The sequence below is a fragment of the Aspergillus flavus genome, chromosome 4 (genome assembly GCF_009017415.1).
Source record: "Aspergillus flavus chromosome 4, complete sequence".
Lineage (NCBI taxonomy): Eukaryota > Fungi > Ascomycota > Eurotiomycetes > Eurotiales > Aspergillaceae > Aspergillus > Aspergillus flavus.
Window position 1 is genome coordinate 3,810,063 of NC_092405.1, and position 18,195 is coordinate 3,828,257.

An 18,195-nucleotide genomic window follows, 5' to 3' on the forward strand; every position below is an offset into this window, starting at 1 on the left:
CCAAATCTTCTTGAAGCAACGCTGATACCATGGCCCACCAGGAGCCATTTAGGGCTGCCTTATGTGCTTGCTTTCCAATTACCCTTGAGCTTTCTTCATAAATACCTTTCCTCCCCAGCGTCTTCTTCCACATGGCGATATGCCCTCAGATTACGAGGCCCATGTTCTGGCATATTTCACGGATATCCCCATATTTCTTCCAATTCTAGCATCATTCATCTCTATTCAAATATAGCCACGGCTGTGCTTTACTTCTAAATTCTCTTCTTTCTATTCGTGTCGTAAATTACTACTAGAGACCCATCCGGTTCATGCAACATGTTGAACTCTATGCATTTTATAACCCCCCATCTCCTCTCTCAAGCAACTATGGACTTTTTCCTATTCAAGATCATTCAGTGGACACCAATGGGGCCTCAGCAGCCATTTCCAATTATTGTCTACTCAAAGCTCTTTGCACGAGCTCTTGTAACGACTTTCATGCTGTGAGTACTCATTTCCGTGGTCCAACCAGGTCATGACTATTTCCATACAACTAGGATGAAAACACAAAAGCATTCAATATTGAGAGCACTGTAAGGTATAAAAAAGCGTGTATTGTTACATTAGAGCAAAACTGGTTGGGGACAGAGTTGACAAAGAAGTAGGATGAGAATATAGCCACGAGTATCAAACAAACAATAAGAAAGAAGAGGATGAATAGGTCAACAGGCCTTTAACATCTTTCTAGGATCGCGAGCTACGTTCATTATGTCCGGAACCTTGACTCTATATCCTTTTGGACGACCAAGATCAAACCCTCGGGCCATCATAGCTCTACGTGATTCAAGAGTGGTTGAAGCAAAGGAGCCGCTACCCATTGATCTCATATCTCTTGGGCTCACGGGACTGCCTACTCTTGTAAATGGAAAACGGAATTCTGTGTTGTTGATGACAGTTAGTAACGCTACCCAAGAGTGAGTCTAACACAGAATAGTAACTCACCGTATCTACATATTTCGTTTATAGTGGTAGAACTTATCCTCCATGCCCGGTTTTGGTGATCAATTTGGTATGGTATCCCTGTCTGTCTGCGGTCAATTACGTAGCCACCAAATGATTTCGAGTTGCATACCTGGTGCATGTCCTGCGACGCCGCTCGATAATACTCAGTTGTACCTCCAAAGAGATAGGCCTCAAGGAACCTGCCGGACTCCCCTACCGTACGAGAACCGTATCCTTGAACGGTGATAGTAGGGGGTGTATTCACACGGCCATTGCGGAGGAACGTCACTAGAAGGTGAGCGCCTACTTCATGCGTAAACATGGTGGCGAAGAGAAACTGGAAATTCCGGAAGTTTTGGCCGTCCTGCCCGCAGGCTGAGGCGACCATATCAGCCGTCCTCTAGTATAATATATCAGCGTTGAACTTCTTATAGGTATTGACGATCATACCTGTCCATTGATACATATCATGTGGCTTCTCGGATCGAAGTCTTTCAAGTGTCCCATCCATCCCCCCCGTGGATGGCATCCAAGCTCGTTCGGGTTGTTCATTGTAAAGTCCACGATGACTACGGGAAACTGTGCCCGCACCTTGGCTAGAAAGACATCAACCCAGTGCTTTGCGATATCTTTATTGCCCTGGAAGTGGGAGTTTTCATCCATCTCGTGGTCAATTATCAGAGCAAGTTGGGTAAGATAATGGCGTCCATGAGGGCTTTCCAGGATAGAAAGGGCGATATTGATGGCAGAAGCAACGTAAGTGTACACAGGAGTGTTTGGGGGATTATCCTCCCATCCCAAACTAGGATCACTTGAGCGGCGGGTGAACACGACAAAGTTTGCTATGCTCGCCATGCTTCTCGCAGTCGATATCTGTCCGAGGCCAAAAGAGTAATAGAAACTTAAAGGACTTTGCTGTTTGAACAGTGACCTTGGATTACCAGACAAGACCACGCACGGTAGGCGCCGTACTTATAGAATTTCTGGCTTCAATATCATAATGAAATAGTTCAATGTATAATAGATTAATATGCCCTACTATCAAGTAGTCACGGCGCGTACGCTATGCATTAGTCTCTCTTCCTGAACCAAAATAGCTTTGGCGGCTTCTGGTGATGTCCAGTCGCAGATTATCGCGAGACATCAAGCGCCTGTTGCAACCCAAGCCGTAAGCGCTTGGTGGGTAAAAATAATATCTCTTCTAGTCGCACGTTTCGTGATCCTGCATTGACGGGCCAGTTACGATCAAAGGGTGTCAAGATAGTGTTTCAGCCTCGTCAATCCGAAGCCGAAGAACAAGGCCAGACCACAATATGCCATAATGGACCATCTTATATCTTGATTGATTGGTGATTAGGAGTCGATAATCACGCTACTAAATATAGATTGTCCCATTGCCATCAATGCTGCCCAGGGCCAAATTACCTTTACACCAATTAGGCTTATACATTTTAGCGAGCCTGAAATGACCAACGTTGATAATGGACATGATTAACTAATATAGGGCTAATAGTCGAGAGCTTCCTTCAATTGATATACGCACCTTTTGCACCCGTTGGGAAAGTTCCAGGATAACGATTACCCCGCACTTAAATATTCCGAGGCGCTTTCCACCCTCACACAACAACAAAAGCAATCTAGGGAATTTCGCCAACGCCATGTTGAGTATCAGTAAAGTTTCCGTTGATGACCTGGCTTCTGAACACCGTGAAGCTTTCATCCAGGCACTACACAATGTTATATCGAGACAACCTACACAGCGAGCTCTAGCACAAGTCGTTGACGGGATACCGACCCGCACAGATTCCAATGGCTGGGAATTCGTGAAGGCTGGCCTGAAAAGAAAGGATGACCCTTTTGAAGAATCAATTGAGACTGTCAAAGCTTTCCAAGACAAGTTCGAGGTTGATACACTTGAGATTTCTTCAGATGTGCGTTCACTGTCACTTTATCCATCGCGTACTTCACGACTAACCAGTGTATAGGTTGCACAAGCATACCAAGATACCTCAATAGGATCGAGGGACTTTAAGCTTCGATTGCTAGAGATGGTAGCCATTTCGTTTCATAATATGGTTGCCCATCTCTTCAAGTCTTTCGAAGCTGACCCCGATGCCTGGCTAAGCCGTAATAGTGTGCCGCACCCCCGCGAAGCAACTTGGTTCTATCATTCAGATTATCTAGACCATGACCAGTATCCGCTAGGGGTGCCTGACGTGGTTGGATACTGGGCTGAAAAACAAGTCTTCGGGGGTGTCGTGCTGTTTGATCGAGGAGAAAACGACAACAAAGTAAGCTCTTTCTCTCTTTGCTTCCCACTGTGACTAACCCTGCTGAAATACTCAGTGCCACGATGCATTCATTCATCCAGATGATGGATATCGGATCTTTAAACTCTCGGATGATCAGTTAGATCAATTTGCCTCTTTGGGAGCGAAGCCAGGTCTCAACGATCAAAATAATGACAGTGTCTCTCCAATCCCTTTCCAAGCTGAGAGATATACCCGGCGCATCGAACCGGAGGAAGCCATGGAAAGGCATATATACCGCCATCTCTACGAGCGCAGGCCAAAGGCCGAGGATAATGGGCGAACGCAGCATAAGCGCCGACGACTGGAGGATTACCCGGAGTTTGGGGACTTATTACACCGGCTCGGTAAGGGTGAGCAGAGGTAGCGTAGGAATGGAGCTGCTACATGTATATTTCGTGTTTAGGGCTTGTTATGTGTACATCTTACAATGGGAGACAGCACCGATTTCTACTCTCAATAACAGGTGTTAGGGAAGTTTCGGAAGAACAAATAGGAATCATTAGGACAACTTATCCTCTTGCAGTAATCACACTCGGCTGATGGAGTTTTATACACATATTTGCAGTTGATAGCAAGCCAAACGATGACATTAGAGTCCTCAGAAAGCATCGACGGAATCGATACCCGTTATATCATCCACTTAATCGTGGTTTTCCACCCCCAATTTTGCTTCAGCATATTTTAAAGTGACTCACAAATCTTCCTTTACCTATTCTTTTGTCGATAATATGGAATTCCGTGGTCCAAACGGGAGTCTCTTGACGCTGTTTATGTAGAATACGCCATATATGGTATATTTAAACATCATAGTACTTGGCTACAATTGACTGATTTGTCTTCATACGTGAGCTGAACATACTGGTCATCGGATTAAGGCTGAATAATGACGTTGGGCCTTCCTTCTATGTATGCATCACAGTTGGTACCGGAAGATAAGTTGGGTTATAATGATATTATTGAGATCTACCGCATACTATGTAGTCTGGTCTTCGCTCGAGATAACCATTCATAACCAGTACTGGCAGGAAGAAAAAAAAATGAAAGCGAAATAACAAGGTGTGGAGCGTAAGATAGTTAGTTCATATGGTTTCCTCTTGGTTAATGATAATGACATGAACCACCTTTATTCGACCCGATTCTTTTCTCTCAGTACGATCTCATACAAACCGGAGCGGGGCGCATAGGTGTTCACTGTACTGTAGAAGAATAATGTACTGCAACCTGTGCTTCAAGTATTAACGAGAAATGTTCAAGGACAAAGAAGCTCAACAGTGTATTATGTAGATGAAATCAGCCCTCAACATCCCAGAAGTCAAACCATCCTCTACGGCCCAAAGAACCAATGCAGCCACCAAATACAATCCAAGAATTGCCTTTATGCCGCTTAGCCACAGCAGGTAAGCAGCTCACAGGACGAGCCGCAGGTAATTTGACAGGAATCTGATTTCGTCTCGGTTCCCTCCGTGGTGTCCTCCACTGTCTGGACGAGCTCCGGCTGCACAATGGCGGAATGAATACCATAGCTATGGAAGCACTCGTTCATGGTCTTTGCAAGTTTCACGAACTCTGAGATGCGAATATCGGGGAGGCCAACGTGCACAGAAGCTAGTGCTTTTTCCTGGTTGAGGCGCCAGGCGTGTAGCTCGTGGATGGATGAGACTTCGGGTAACTGAGCCATATTAATACAAGGATAGAAGGTCCGGGCATGGAACAGGCGAGAGATGGGAGGGTGATGGGGTATATCGGGATGGGAACATACCAGTTCAAGATCATGTTTCACGTCGCTCAGATCAATCCCCTTGGGGACACTGTTCAGTAGAATAAGGCCGGAGTTCCTCACTGGGTGGAAGGTTAGTCTGGAAAACAAGGTTTTTCCTAGAGAAAGGGAGCACAAACCGAGGGGAATGGATGTTCCCATGATCATCAAGGCGATCGCCATACTAATGGCCGGGTCTGCATAGTACCGAGAAGCAGAATGTGTGAGCCAGATGATCAATGCAGAGATTATCACCCCGACATTATTGAAGGCATCACCAAGGACGTGGATGAAAACACCGAGCAGGCCAAGGTCGTATCCCTTCTTCTGAGCTTGAAGATTATTGTGTCTGTGGCCGGTATGGAAGGCACAAGCCTGTCGTGGATGTTCAGCACTCTTCTGATCTTCACGATTTGCAAGTTCGGTTACCTCGTTGATGCCACTTTCAGCGCTCGCGTCTAGGTTTCCTCCGGGGAGGTTATCATGGCTATGATCGTGTTCTGAGTTAAGAAACTCTCATAGATTAGTCTCTGCGTATATAAGAAGATCGAGGGTAACGAACCGTGAAGGAATGACGCGCTTAGTATATTCAGCGCAAGCCCAACACAACCAATAATAAGAACCAGCTTTGGACTTTCAACCACTAAACTACCTGTCAACTTGTCCTCAAGGATACAAACAGTTATACATACCTTGTGGGCTGATGAATCGCTCGATAGACTGTAGGAAAATACTGACGCCGAGGGCGAGAAGAAAGACTCCATTAAAGAATGCCCCAAGGAGGCGAGCCCGTTGCCAGCCAAAGGACAGATCTTTTGGCGACTCCTTCTTCGAAGATATCTGTTTTGGGTGAGTATAATTGTGCGGTGGCAGCTATCAGACATCGTACCTTCACAGCAGCAAATGCCACAATAAACCCGATGATATCATTGAGCTGTATACATTAGCACGGACGTCAAGCTCCGACGCGGGAAACCCTTCCGACGAACATAATGAAATGCGTCAGCCACAAGAGCGAGAGATTTCGTGTAAAACCCAACTGGTGACAGCAAGTGAGAATAGATTTCTAGTTCTGGAAGAGACATGAATACCTGAAATTTCAGCAAGAAAGAAGCAAAGTGAGATGCCGATCACAAGCGAGAGACGCTGTAGCTGTGTCAAGTGTAAGACCATGGTGAAAGATAATGCCGCTGCTTTGAACAATCGAGGCTGAAGTGGAAAAATCAACGAAAGGAAAAGAGTGAAGTGGGAAACGGGCTCGATCAATCATTTTAAAGCCTCAAGGAAAAGTTTCCCCCTGTCCGCATGCCCGATATTAATCGGATTGGGGCCGGGATTATCCTCAGGCCACTTTAAAAGCGATTCTAGTGGATTCTCCGCGAAGATCCACGGGTATTCTTGACTTGTCATGTTTTTGCCAAGCAGCTTTAGGCGAGTATGTGTCAGAAGAGAACCGTCACTGAACTCAATTTGCCACCCCTGACCCTTGGGGTACAGCTTTTCATATTCAATTGTATGGTTAAACACTTGCGGATAAGATACATTATGAAAGTATTGGATCTCCAGAGTGAAAGTTTAGGAATGTTTGTGTAGAGATCCGTCAATGTCAGTGCGTGCTGTTTTTCTAAAGGTGTTAAGCTTCAGCTGCACATGTAGCTCGTGTGATATTGACCTGATTTCTCCACCGCGGCAGAATGCAAATTACACCTGTGACCACTTGTACGCGGTTAACAAGGTCTTTTCCGGGCCTCTGAACGGCTTCGTTTGTTTTGCCGTATCTGTGTGGCATAAGAGTTATGCTATGTTCTGGCTAGTCAGCGATGCAGCTGAGAGGGAATTAGGTAATCTGCGCTATCCTCTTTGGGCCCGAAGCGAGAACCGATGGGGTGAGTGACCGATAGAAGGGGTATTCTGCTGTACAAGGAACGAGATCAAGTCAAGTACAGTCGACTGAATAGAATATAGATCGAGATAGGGCTGGAAGGTGATCTCTGAGGTTCAGATAAAGTTAAGGTCCAAGGAACTCCCCACAGATCTGGAGGTCATCCAATTGGACCGAGTCTGTCTCTCAAGGTCCTCACCCTCAAGGTCCTCACGCCAAGACCGATGACCCGCCATGTCAACGGAACAAAAGTAGAAAATAACACAGGATTGTAGCTTCAAGTAATGCCATTGCTCGAACTACAAGCAGTCACACGCTTTGTGATTCTCCATGAATTCTCCACGAATTTACATCCGCCTGTCCAGGAATACACCCCTCCTGGTCTACCTCCCGCATAGTCTGCCTCGATGTACTTACTAGGCGTTACATAGCATTCCAAATGCACTAATTATGGGCATACACAGAAGTCTTCTGAATCAGAACGGGAAAGCCAAGAGTGCGTAAATTCCTACCATAATATGTAAATCCACTTTTGGAGCTCAATAAAGATACCCTAATCACATAAATCTCCCTTAGCCTGACTAACACACTCGTGCTGATCTGTATTGGGATATCAAGTTTATCACGGAGTTTACTATTTCCTTGCTAGATGATAAGACGATTGCAGTCCTCATAATGTTAGGTTAAGCGCTTAAAGCGCTGGAAGCCTTCGCTTCTGAATCCATCCCCCATTATGCGATTCTCGACAATCTTGTCAGTTTAAAAAGCTGAGGCCGTGCCTACCACCCAGGCGTGTGGTTGATAATCCAACCCTGAGAAGCATCCACATGCAAGGCTTAGGTTTCTTCTTACTGCAGACTCTCATGGGTAACCTTCTTGAGTATCACTCTTATCATATTATGAAAAGCGAGCAGTAATATCTCGCTTGCGGGAATTCTCTTGAGACCAGGTTGGTCCCACGTAAATGTAGATCTTCGTTCTCTAGCCGCGCAACGATTCCACTGTCCCAATAGGTTGGTTCAAGCGCCAGCCATGGAATATCATCAATCCAATCGGCTATTTCATCTCCCTAGCAAGAAAAATGGCAAGCTATAAGAGACAGTCAATTGCCAGCTGAAATTTATGGAACCAAGAATCCAACCAAATTCAAGGAGCACCATGGCTGTTCAAGAGGGTGTTAATCTTGTCCGAATCTTCTTCTACGCCAAGGACACTATCAGCGCTAAACGCAAGAAGGCTCTCATTGCCTTAGCCTACCAAACAGCTCGAGATCAACATGCTGGCCCCTAAGGAAATTCTGATCCGGTTAGTGGTACTCCTTTTTCCTCCAGACCAAGTCCACTGGAGATGCACTTTTATACTTCTCCTAGGTTTTCGCTTGATCATTTATCCCAAGGAATCTTTTGCTGACTAGGTTATCGGCCAGCTCTGACTTGCACGGAACCACCAACATCAAGGGAGACGTATCAAAGATCCCAAGGGTTGGCATGGCACCTTTGCCTTCAAAAGCGAGGACCAGCTCCTGCGCCAATACCACGTTGCGTCACACAGGTACACCAGCAGTAAAGAGGAATATATCCTCCAAAAAGCGACGCACACTCCAGAGAAGGCAGACGATACTCCACGAGGCCGGCCAAAAGAGGAAAAGGTTGTTTGGCCACCCATGGATCAACTTGAAGAATATGAGGACAGCCCTATTGGTTACTCGCACCTCCCCGGTCAGAACTAGGAGCCGAACAGGGCTAACAATTGTTGAGCCTGGATGGACCTCCGCGCATACCTAGATAACGTTGTATATCGATCAGTCGTCTAACCAGCCATCTAATTCATCAGTATATCATCTGTATATTAAGTGGAACCCTTCAAACTTCGTTCGTAGTCAGGCAATGCCCATTTGACCATCCAGTCCGACTGAAGGACCTCGTCCGCAGTGAGGCGCCCTTCCGGTAGATACACAAGTATTCGGCGCATTGAATCCAGAAATGCGGCTTTCTCTTCCTCCCCAATTTCATTCCCTTCCCGCCGCCTCCATTTCTGCACAGTAACTTCAAACCACTCTTCGAGCGGCGGCCATTTGTCTTCGCCATAGGAATCGGTCGGCTGCCCATCCTCGGTGATAAAAATTCATCCCGCGCTTTCCACCGCAGCCACCAGTCCGAGGGCATTGGTCCTAGTACATCGATGTGTTGTGCCACTATCTCATCCTTGGGTCTAAATTCGTTGCTAAAGACAGGTTTCATCCCCATTATCTCCCAGAGTGCTGTAGCTAGGCTCCAGATATCAGATCGATCGGTAAGAGGTACCCCTGGTTCAGATTTGGATTCTGGAGCACGGGCACCAGATGGGGTATGGCAATCTCGTCCAAGTCGCACTTCTGATGCCGGGCAAAAGGCCTCCCCAAAGTCATTTAGGAGTATGCGTGCCGTAGATAGTGTGAGCTAATCTATAGATCTCCCAAGAAGCAGTGGCCGAGCCGCTTCAGCTGGGATATTCGGAGGGAGCGGCTCTCCATTTCCATTATTTGCGTAATGGGGACTGTTTCGGGTTTGCCATACTTTTCGTACAATTGCTCAACAGAAAGGTCATCGAAGTTGGACGGAAGGGCCAGCAAAACGTTGTTTAAATGTAAATCTAATCCACAATATAGCTAAAATTAGCCTGGTAATCTTGAAATGCAAAAGCACGGGAGTTAAACAAACCTCCATGAACATAGCCTTGTGAATGCACGCATGCCACCGCCTGGGCAAGGCTATATGATAGTGCTCGAGCGACGTCTAAGGGGAAGAGAGAGAAGGAAACATCCCTCAGGTTGCATGCAGCCAGCGTAACTGTGTAGCATGTGTGGGTTCCATTGGGGCCTCGCACTTCGAATTCATCCAGTAGTTCAGGAACCAAACGTCGCCCAGGGTGCCCATGCGATGACATAAACGATTTAGATAGAGCGTTGAGAACTCTTGTCTCCCGCGGAACTGAAGATGCTGTATTGACTTTGAGAGCGACGTAGCGTTTGAGGAGTGTATCGTGCGCAAGCCAGACGGTCGAATAACCCCCATGGCCGAGTTCGTGTGCGATGTAGAATCAGCCATAATGCAGTGTGTCCCCAATCATTATAGGATGATAACCCCCGGGCTCATAATCCTCAAGCGCTTCCAAACCCTGAATCCAGTTGTACTCGATCTGAGGTTTTTCGGCCATTGTTGTGGAAATAAGCCGCGCGAAAGAACGGGATTTGGTCGCCCTACCTTATTTAGTTACCTCCTCAAAGGCCATCATATTGAACCCTCTGTATAAGCCAATTCCATACCCTAGTTTGCCATCAAAAAAGCCCTCTGCGTATGCCCAATCTCCGCACAATTAGCGTATTTGCAAAGTTGTTCCCTATGGTAACCTAGCCAAGCTTGAAGGGGCCTAGTAGGTATGTTGAGTATTGTACCGTTTTTATATTGCGGGATCACAGGTGTCCATTTTCGTTTTTCACTAAATAACAGGATTTGCTATTTATTCAGCTTACTAGAATGGACACTAATAATCCTGACCGTCTGACGATGGTATTGTCGCTGACAATATTTAGCTATCGTCTATCGAGCTATGACAACTACTTTAACACCCATCCAGTCGATCTACAGTGTATGTACACCAAAATATTAATTCTATTTTGCCCGAAACTTACTCATAGAGCCAGTAGTCTCTCTTGTACCAGTCCCTGAGGCTAACGACGAGTACCCAATGAACTCATTTAGCGATCAGTGCGATGGAAACTTTAAGATCTGTACCATGGGTAGACAAAACGTCCACCGTCTCCTAGTCAGAAATACAGCGAGCACAAAATATGCGCTCAATCCCGTAAACGTGCGACATACATTATATGGGAAACACACTCTCTCTGCGTGCATTTAATCATATTCCAAAGGCATAGAATGTAAGAGTGACATTGGCCCCCCTCCTCTGAACTAAACTGATACGAGAAGGGCTTGATCTTACCTAAAAGTCGGTGGGGAGCCTTTGGTGGGATATAGCCCTAAAAGTAAGATTCCAGGCTGACGCTTCTCATTCCCCAAAATATCCAAATGATTTGTTGCCGACTTTTCGCCCTTGGAGGAAAAAGGCTGAGCGTACCTTAATCCCTTTCCGCCGTTCCATAATTGCCCTGGCTACGCTAAGGACCGTATGCCGCGGGGGCCACAAGTGCAGCCGAGTAAGCGTCAGATTTTAGGTTATTCCCGCCGCCCCCACAACCATAAGCTTATGCCACTGGAACTGTTGGAGAGCTTCTTCGCGAAGAATCTCAGTTAGCCACGTTATGAAGGTAATGGAATGTATCCCATGATTCTAGACGTTTCACCTACCCAGCTCGAAGTGGGATGCGTCTTCCGAGCCCTTACTGGCCAGGCTTTCGTTCATCAGGATCACTTACGATCAAAGATTAGACCAACATGTAACCCAAGAAATGGCAGGAACATTAGAGCCTCCAGCCGGTTTTATTTGGTTTGTCAGAAGATATGCACAGTCATGGACGACATATGCGGGGTGAGCTGAGTTGCATGCAATGAGTAACCTCGACAGCAGATTAGGGCTATGTGCCGGCAGTTTGGCCCCATCCGCCCCCACTGACCTGTCAGCATGCCGACTTGCGATTGCAGTTGACATCTATTTGCGTCTCATACCAGCTCTCACTGGCAAATGTCAGTGTTTTGCTGTAGACGAAAATCTATAAAGAGGCCCAGTCTGCCCCTCCAAAACCAAAACATCAACCAAGCTCACAGATCACTCCAACAGCCAGACTTCAATCACTCAGACTTCAGTCACTCAAACAAAAGCTCATCCCTTCCGTTACTGCTCTTTAACACTCGCCAAAATGGTTAGCAACAAGCTCTACAACACTGTCATGGAGGGCAGCGACCCCGCCGTAAGGACCATATCCATTGACTTCCATGGCTCATTATACTAATCATTCCAAGGGTGTTACCTACTCCCTCGAGACCATTAAGGGTCTGCTGCAGGAGTTCAAGGCAATGGTATGTCAATTCCATCTCCATACACAATATTGAACCATTGACTGACACATTGTATTCAGGACGAGGATAACGATGGTAAGCAACCTGATACATTCAACGCCTTCGACAGAATCGGGCATTAACCGTATAATCCAGGATTGGTCGACTTGGATGTTCTTAAGCAGGCATACGGCGAACAAGGCGCTGAGGCATTCGAGGAGTTCTTCGACTCTACTCTCGACAAGCAGGTTTCCTTCACCGGTTAGTATCCCTGGACCTCAATACCCTTTTGTTGTCCTGTGCTAACATGCACTGTAGAGTTCACCTCTGCATTCATCTTCGTGCAGCGCGCTTCTGGCTACCCCAACAAGGTTTAATGGGGCTGTGCAGCGCCATGAATGATGGTTCAGGATTGGCATACATGATACAAATCAGTGGTTGCCCTACTGTTATTTCCTTTTCTCCTTGAGTTTGGTAGTTATGGTCTCATAGCGAATGGGTTTTGTTAAGAAGCGAAATGCGGGCATGGATAGAGTTATATCATAGCATCAAAATGACACAATAGCTTTGCTTTTTTGTCCATTGAGGGTTTTATCTTTGAGATTATTTACCTGTGCGCTACCCAGTGGCACCGTAGGTTATAGTATGCTTTAGATTGAAGAAGCCTGAAATGGTGCTAAAGCTATTCGAAAAGCCAACGTTCTTTTCTGGTACGTCTTCAGTCGGTCTAGATTAATCGCGATAGACCATATATGGTAAAATTTTACTAGAAAAACGACAGTAACAGTATGACTCTGCTCATGAAAAACCACTTGTAGGTGTCTCGCTACTCTGGGCAGTGCTAGAGCCTCATAAGGGACCGAGATAATTTTAGGCCCAGGAACTACAAGATATATGCCCACGTTTAGGCTAATGAAAACAGAACACCGCTACCTAACATTGTCAGCGTGTAAATACATAATTATATCTCTCTTTCCTAGGCTTAATTCATTAAGCACGATATTGTCTACGGTATTTCATTTGTTATTGCTCGTAATTACTATATGAGTGCTAGGATCTCATGTCCTGCCTCTAGAACAACATCCCAAGGAGTGGGATGTCTGAGCCCCTTCGAGGCTTGAACTTTTATATAACTGACACGATCAACAGTACGGTGCTATTAGTAGGTATAATATTCAAATCTTCCTTTAACGCAAAAAGTCCAATATATTCAAATCACGCCTTCGGGAGTTCTGTATCTTCGTAACCGGACAAATCCGACGTCGTCATCTCGGGTGCCTAATTGATGCGCACGGATACAAAAGATAAGCAATAGGGTTACAACCCAATTGGCAGCTCTAGAATGCTTGAGTCCCGCTAATCTGTACTAACAACATCCGGAGTAGCCAGGTTTCCTGCCTAGTTCCTGTTGCTCATTAGGTGTCCAATCGTAAAATCCCAAGCCACACTCGGTGGATCCCATATACAGCCCCGCCATAATATAATCACATTCGGTCGTTCACTAATTCTGGCCCCCAAATGAATACAATAACAGTAGGTGAGCCGGACTCGGAGACTGAATAGCTCCTGCCGTTATTCCGGATTATAAAATGGGAAGTAAGTCTTCAGACTCCATCGAGCTCTCCTCTTCTTTAACAGCTTACTCCTGTCATCATCCTATCCAAGATGGCAAAATCCAGTCCCGAACACCAGTTTGAAGTCCGGGAAATCCAAACAAAAGAAGAATACGCCCGGCTGGTCGACGTCCTATGGACTGCCAATTTCCAGCCCTACAAGTACCTTCCTCCCTTCCTAATGCATACCTTACCCGCCAATCTAACATTTACAATCCGTCCACAGTCCTATCTTCACAGCCGTCCATCCCGTAACAGGGCACACAGCTGCGGACAGAAAAGCAGACAAAGCACTTGACACTGAAATCCGCTGGGCCGCTCACACGAAGAATCCAGCGTCGCACTTGATTTACGTTCTTGATCGACACACAGGCCGGGTTGCAGGTGGATGCGAATGGCTCATCTTCCATGAAAATCCTTTTCCGCATGGACCGCAGAGGATCCCCTGTACTTGGTACCCGGAAGGCTCGGAAAGAGCCGAATACACGAGTACCTTCTTGTCTCAAGTGTTTTTCTATCGCATGTCCTGGCTCCAAAGACCCCATGCCGGTATGTCGTACCTCTTTCCCGCTATTATCCGAATATTAAGAACCGGCACCGTGTGGTTGCATTTGCTAACGCGACTTGGATGGGATATAGGCGTCAATGCCATGGGCGTACATCCCGATTACCGTCGGCGTGGCGTAGGCCGGCTCCTCATGCAATGGGGTCACGAGCAGATCGATGATTTGGGGTACGAGAGCTTCATTGAAGGGAGCCCGATGGGGCGGTGGCTGTACGAGGAATTTGGGTATCGACGCGTGGTTAGTTTGCATGTGGATCTGGAGAAAAGAAATCCGAGTGAGGAGTGGTCGAGATTATTACATGAATGTCGTCCACCGGCGATATTGTTGCTATGGAGGCCCCCGGGAGGAAACTGGGATGGGAACGTGCCGGACGGCCCATGGGCGGTTGAGGACGGGACATGGAAGTAGGAGTTTCGTTCGTGTGGAAGTGTCGCCTCTCTTATCGGTCCTAGATAAAGGTGAAGCATCATCCTCTATATAGCTACCAATTCCTCACTGGCCGAGTTAGTAAGGTGTTGATGATATGCTTTGTCAAGCTTGCTGTATTGAGAGGCCTTTCTCATCAGGCCCTTCATCTGTCGATCCCTTTTCTGCCGCATAGACTTCTCTGAGGCAGAGGTTTGTTTTTTCTTGCCTCCTTTTGGGGATATTTGTGTTTTCATTTCCTCGGGCTTGTAGCAAAGAAAAAGAATAGAATGGTGTCTGGTTACTATGCAGTATGAGGTAAATCTTATTGCGTCTAGGTAGAGATCAAGCGAAGAGCACGTGAAATTTATATGCCAGAAAGAGAGGGCTCATGGTTTTCGAAGCCCCTCATGGTCGTGGTGCTCAACGATGGATGCCCTGTGAGTGTTGTGGTTAACATTGATAATATGAGGACATCATCTTATGAGCATTACGGCACCGTTGACAAGCAATTATGTGATGGCGGTTTGGCCAGCATCCCCCACTAGCTAGCAAGAAAAAAAAAATGCCGCTGCTCCAATCCTCCATGTCTTCTCTCAAAGGATGAGACCTGGTACCTACGAATACTCTTTCTGGCCATGAATTTTGTTGAAGTGGGTCGTTCTGTAAGGTTGAATTGCCTATACCCTCCGCCCTTTTGGGTAGCGGTTATGTAATATATGATCCAATCATATAAAGCTGAAAAGGGCGGGAGATACAGGCAAGGTAATCTGACAGGTCGCCCCACCAAAAAATTCGTGGCCAGAAAGCGTAGACATGTAGTCCTTAGATTATGGCGTCGGCTCTTGCGAATGGTTCACAAAAGCTTAATTGCGGCAATCTTACGTCCCTTGTCGCATAGTCTACTACCAAAAAACATTCTGCCATGTGGAAGACCACGAACTGGATACTTTTAAATCAATTTTCTATGTACAAAAATGGACATTGGTCCAACACCATTCGCCCTCCACCCTCAACCGCTGGCTGACACGATCGCCAGTGGTCTCAATATCCAAGCTTCAAGAGTCGGTTGAACACGGTGTGTCGAAGCGGGAACATGCAATCGGCAAAATGAGGGGTCTATCTATGGACATCAACGGTCAACACAGCTCTTTATTTATCTGTTCCATTATTCCCATATATAAGAGAGACTTTCTAGGCATATTTACTGATAATATTCGATTTTCAGAGGACTTAAGTACTACTTATAGTATCCCGGTCCTATTAAACACCTGTAGCTAGATTATTTATAGATCACTGATACGTTAAACTAAATACTGGTCTCAGAAGCCAATTGTGTCAACTCGTGATATGCGATCAGGTCAAATTACTTGTCCGAAATCGATAATCCCAGCCTGCACATTTCCGAATCTCCGAGCTGGAGGTCGCTCATATCGAGGCGCCAGGACACAGTGAACATGAACCAGCAAGATATAGATCCCTCGAGAGAAGCTAATTGGAGAAGTTTATATTTTAAATAAAAGTAAATAATTTAGAGCGCTCTATATTATACAATATAATTCTTTAAGCAACGCAGGCCGAGTACATTCCCAGGGTCCTCCATCCAGGCCTCCAATCCAATACATTGCCCTACCGTCTCACTAGATGGACGATACAGATATTGCTTTGTCACTCGTGATCAAGGTAAGCTGTGTTTCCGATGCAGCTGCGGTCAAGTTGGCCGAATCCGACTTCTGTCCAAGCATTTTCAGTCCGTGAATGCAACTAGAAGCACGCCTACAAAGATCCGAGTAATTGGTATTGAGATATACCCAATCATGCTGCGTGTCTAACACGTGGCGGCGTCTTGAAATCTATGTAAGAAAGACGCTACATGCCTTTTCGAGGGCCCTGTATAAGCACATTCGTCCATGGTTCTGTGAGTAGAGGAGTCTCACTCAAAGCAGGATGAAACTCGACACTGTCTCGGAACATTTGACGGCCATTTGGACAGGACACTCGAGCCAGATCGGCTATTGCGTTCCTATTTGCCTTTTTCAACTCTAGGACAAGGCCAGCTGATCGTCGAAGTGACCTCTGTAAGTTTGCCGACAGTGAGTCGTTATCAACCCGTTCAATACAATTGGCAGCCAATAGACAACCCAGGTGCCAGTGCATGGCAAGTATAACATACCAGGACTGTACCTTCGCGGGAAGAACCTCGTGATTGGCTATGCGGTCGCGCATAAACTGATCGTAAGCCACAGTCCAATATTGATAAACCGATAGTGTTGCAGAGATCAAATCTTCAATGTCTCTCTGACCTGTCCCCGCATTGAGATTCTGTAGCCTTGCAACTCTGCGCCACAGCAAGACCTTGACAGGGATCGCTTCCTGTAAGATTGCAAAAGCCTCATCTGTGCGACAAGGCCATCGAGCTTTGGCGCCGCTGAGAGGCTGGGGGCTCAAAAGAAAGGTCCCCCGTAGCTGGCTTCGAGACCGCTCATATCTCCAGAATTGAAGCTTGTCGAGGGCAAAGTAGTTGTACCGAGATTCGCTGCTCCGCTCTTGCGTCTAGGCAGGCTACTGTAGTTGATCCACACAATATGCCCGACCGGTGCATCCGGATTGTTTGAGCGATGATCAGACATCAAGTTCAAATATATACTTTGACCCGTTTGGCTCCTGCCCTCGCAGCGGAGGTTCAAGTGTCAAGGTGGATTGACCCTAATCAACACTCTCATATCTATACCAGTTCCTTATAGTTCAGCTAGCGATGCCACGCAAAGATATCTCATTCAAGGCCTCTGGCAATGTCACATTGTGAGGATGGCTCTACAGGCCCCAGGATGCCGGCGACAGCAAAGTACCCTGTCTTGTCATGGCTCATGGATTTTCGGCCTTGAAAGAAATGGATCTGGACGCTTTTGCCGCTCACTTCGTGTCCAAGCTTCCCCTGTCATGCCTCGTCTATGACAACCGTGGTTTTGGCGACATTGATACCAAAGACCAGCCACGTCACGAGATTCTTCCTGCGCAGCAGATCAGCGACTATTCAGATGCCATCACTTACGCCCAATCTCGGTCCGATGTTGACTCGCACAAGATTGGTGTCTGGGGTAGTTCCTACAGTGGAGGCCATGTTTTATGGCTTGGTGCTGTCGACAAAAGAGTTAAAGCGGTGCTATCTCAGGTCCCCTGCGTTGATGGATGGTTCACTTTCCACAGGCTGATCCGCCCCGATTTCAGGGCGGGTCTGAATCAGCTATTTCAAGATGTGGGTAGATAGCCGTGATCTCCGCTGATCTGATACTGGCTTACCTTTGATTCTCGATAGATCGCCTAGCCCGAGCGGCAGGGAAGCCTCCCGGAATGTTGCCTGTGGTTAACGCCGACGTCCATGGACCATCCGCACTGCCCACACCCAACAGCTACAACTTCTTCATGAAGTGGGCCAAGAAGAGTAACTGGTAAAATGAAGAAACTGTCAAGAGGTGAGTACTTGTTCGTTGGTACAGCGGATGGTTATTAATGGCAATAATCATGTTGAGGCATTCCGCGAGTATAATCCATCCACGCACATCCACCACATTTCTCCTGCGCCATTGTTGATGACCGTCGCCCAGAATGACGTCCTCACCCCGACTAATATCGCCCCTAGAAGCATTTTCGCGTGCCCTTGAACCGAAGCAGCTTCATATCTT

The 18,195-nt window shown here is 46.7% G+C and overlaps 8 protein-coding genes across 8 annotated transcripts; 5 read left to right on the plus strand and 3 right to left on the minus strand.

The window, feature by feature from the left end:
- Positions 1-612: 612 nt before the first annotated feature.
- Positions 613-2,240, minus strand: F9C07_1585690 (uncharacterized protein). Its single transcript, XM_041292299.2, has 4 exons — positions 1,435-2,240; positions 1,115-1,384; positions 985-1,066; positions 613-919 (listed from the first exon to the last, which is right to left on the minus strand). The coding sequence occupies exons 1-4, from the start codon at positions 1,837-1,839 to the stop codon at positions 705-707; spliced, it is 972 nt and encodes a 323-aa protein (XP_041146699.2). The 5' UTR covers positions 1,840-2,240; the 3' UTR covers positions 613-704.
- Positions 2,241-2,642: 402 nt separating this feature from the next.
- Positions 2,643-3,660, plus strand: F9C07_10465 (uncharacterized protein; the record flags this gene model as incomplete). Its single annotated transcript, XM_041292284.1, has 3 exons — positions 2,643-2,915; positions 2,970-3,275; positions 3,331-3,660. The coding sequence occupies 3 exons, from the start codon at positions 2,643-2,645 to the stop codon at positions 3,658-3,660; spliced, it is 909 nt and encodes a 302-aa protein (XP_041146700.1).
- Positions 3,661-4,140: 480 nt separating this feature from the next.
- Positions 4,141-7,133, minus strand: F9C07_2283918 (cation diffusion facilitator family metal ion transporter). Its single transcript, XM_071510662.1, has 8 exons — positions 6,144-7,133; positions 6,042-6,091; positions 5,942-5,986; positions 5,745-5,892; positions 5,615-5,695; positions 5,193-5,552; positions 5,056-5,135; positions 4,141-4,965 (listed from the first exon to the last, which is right to left on the minus strand). Exons 1-8 carry the CDS (start codon positions 6,223-6,225, stop codon positions 4,681-4,683), a joined length of 1,131 nt encoding a protein of 376 aa, XP_071366648.1. The 5' UTR covers positions 6,226-7,133; the 3' UTR covers positions 4,141-4,680.
- A 1,208-nt stretch (positions 7,134-8,341) lies between these two features.
- F9C07_1585965 (uncharacterized protein) lies at positions 8,342-8,757 on the plus strand. Its single transcript, XM_071508233.1, has one exon. It carries the CDS (start codon positions 8,422-8,424, stop codon positions 8,716-8,718), a length of 297 nt encoding a protein of 98 aa, XP_071366649.1. The 5' UTR covers positions 8,342-8,421; the 3' UTR covers positions 8,719-8,757.
- A 25-nt stretch (positions 8,758-8,782) lies between these two features.
- Positions 8,783-10,516, minus strand: F9C07_2221945 (kinase-like domain-containing protein; the record flags this gene model as incomplete). The annotated part of the gene is made up of 4 exons (XM_071509731.1): positions 9,634-10,516; positions 9,471-9,565; positions 9,159-9,372; positions 8,783-8,979 (listed from the first exon to the last, which is right to left on the minus strand). The coding sequence occupies exons 1-4, from the start codon at positions 9,857-9,859 to the stop codon at positions 8,783-8,785; spliced, it is 732 nt and encodes a 243-aa protein (XP_071366650.1). The 5' UTR covers positions 9,860-10,516.
- A 1,056-nt stretch (positions 10,517-11,572) lies between these two features.
- On the plus strand, positions 11,573-12,604 carry F9C07_2283920 (uncharacterized protein). The gene is made up of 5 exons (XM_041292285.2): positions 11,573-11,840; positions 11,893-11,949; positions 12,009-12,024; positions 12,085-12,189; positions 12,247-12,604. The coding sequence occupies exons 1-5, from the start codon at positions 11,790-11,792 to the stop codon at positions 12,303-12,305; spliced, it is 288 nt and encodes a 95-aa protein (XP_041146702.1). The 5' UTR covers positions 11,573-11,789; the 3' UTR covers positions 12,306-12,604.
- Positions 12,605-13,272: 668 nt separating this feature from the next.
- Positions 13,273-15,171, plus strand: F9C07_2283921 (GNAT family acetyltransferase). The gene is made up of 4 exons (XM_041292286.2): positions 13,273-13,524; positions 13,594-13,703; positions 13,768-14,090; positions 14,181-15,171. The coding sequence occupies exons 2-4, from the start codon at positions 13,594-13,596 to the stop codon at positions 14,513-14,515; spliced, it is 768 nt and encodes a 255-aa protein (XP_041146703.1). The 5' UTR covers positions 13,273-13,524; the 3' UTR covers positions 14,516-15,171.
- Positions 15,172-17,372: 2,201 nt separating this feature from the next.
- F9C07_10460 (Alpha/Beta hydrolase protein) lies at positions 17,373-17,965 on the plus strand (the record flags this gene model as incomplete). The annotated part of the gene is made up of 2 exons (XM_071507423.1): positions 17,373-17,772; positions 17,829-17,965. The coding sequence occupies 2 exons, from the start codon at positions 17,373-17,375 to the stop codon at positions 17,963-17,965; spliced, it is 537 nt and encodes a 178-aa protein (XP_071366651.1).
- Positions 17,966-18,195: the final 230 nt, after the last annotated feature.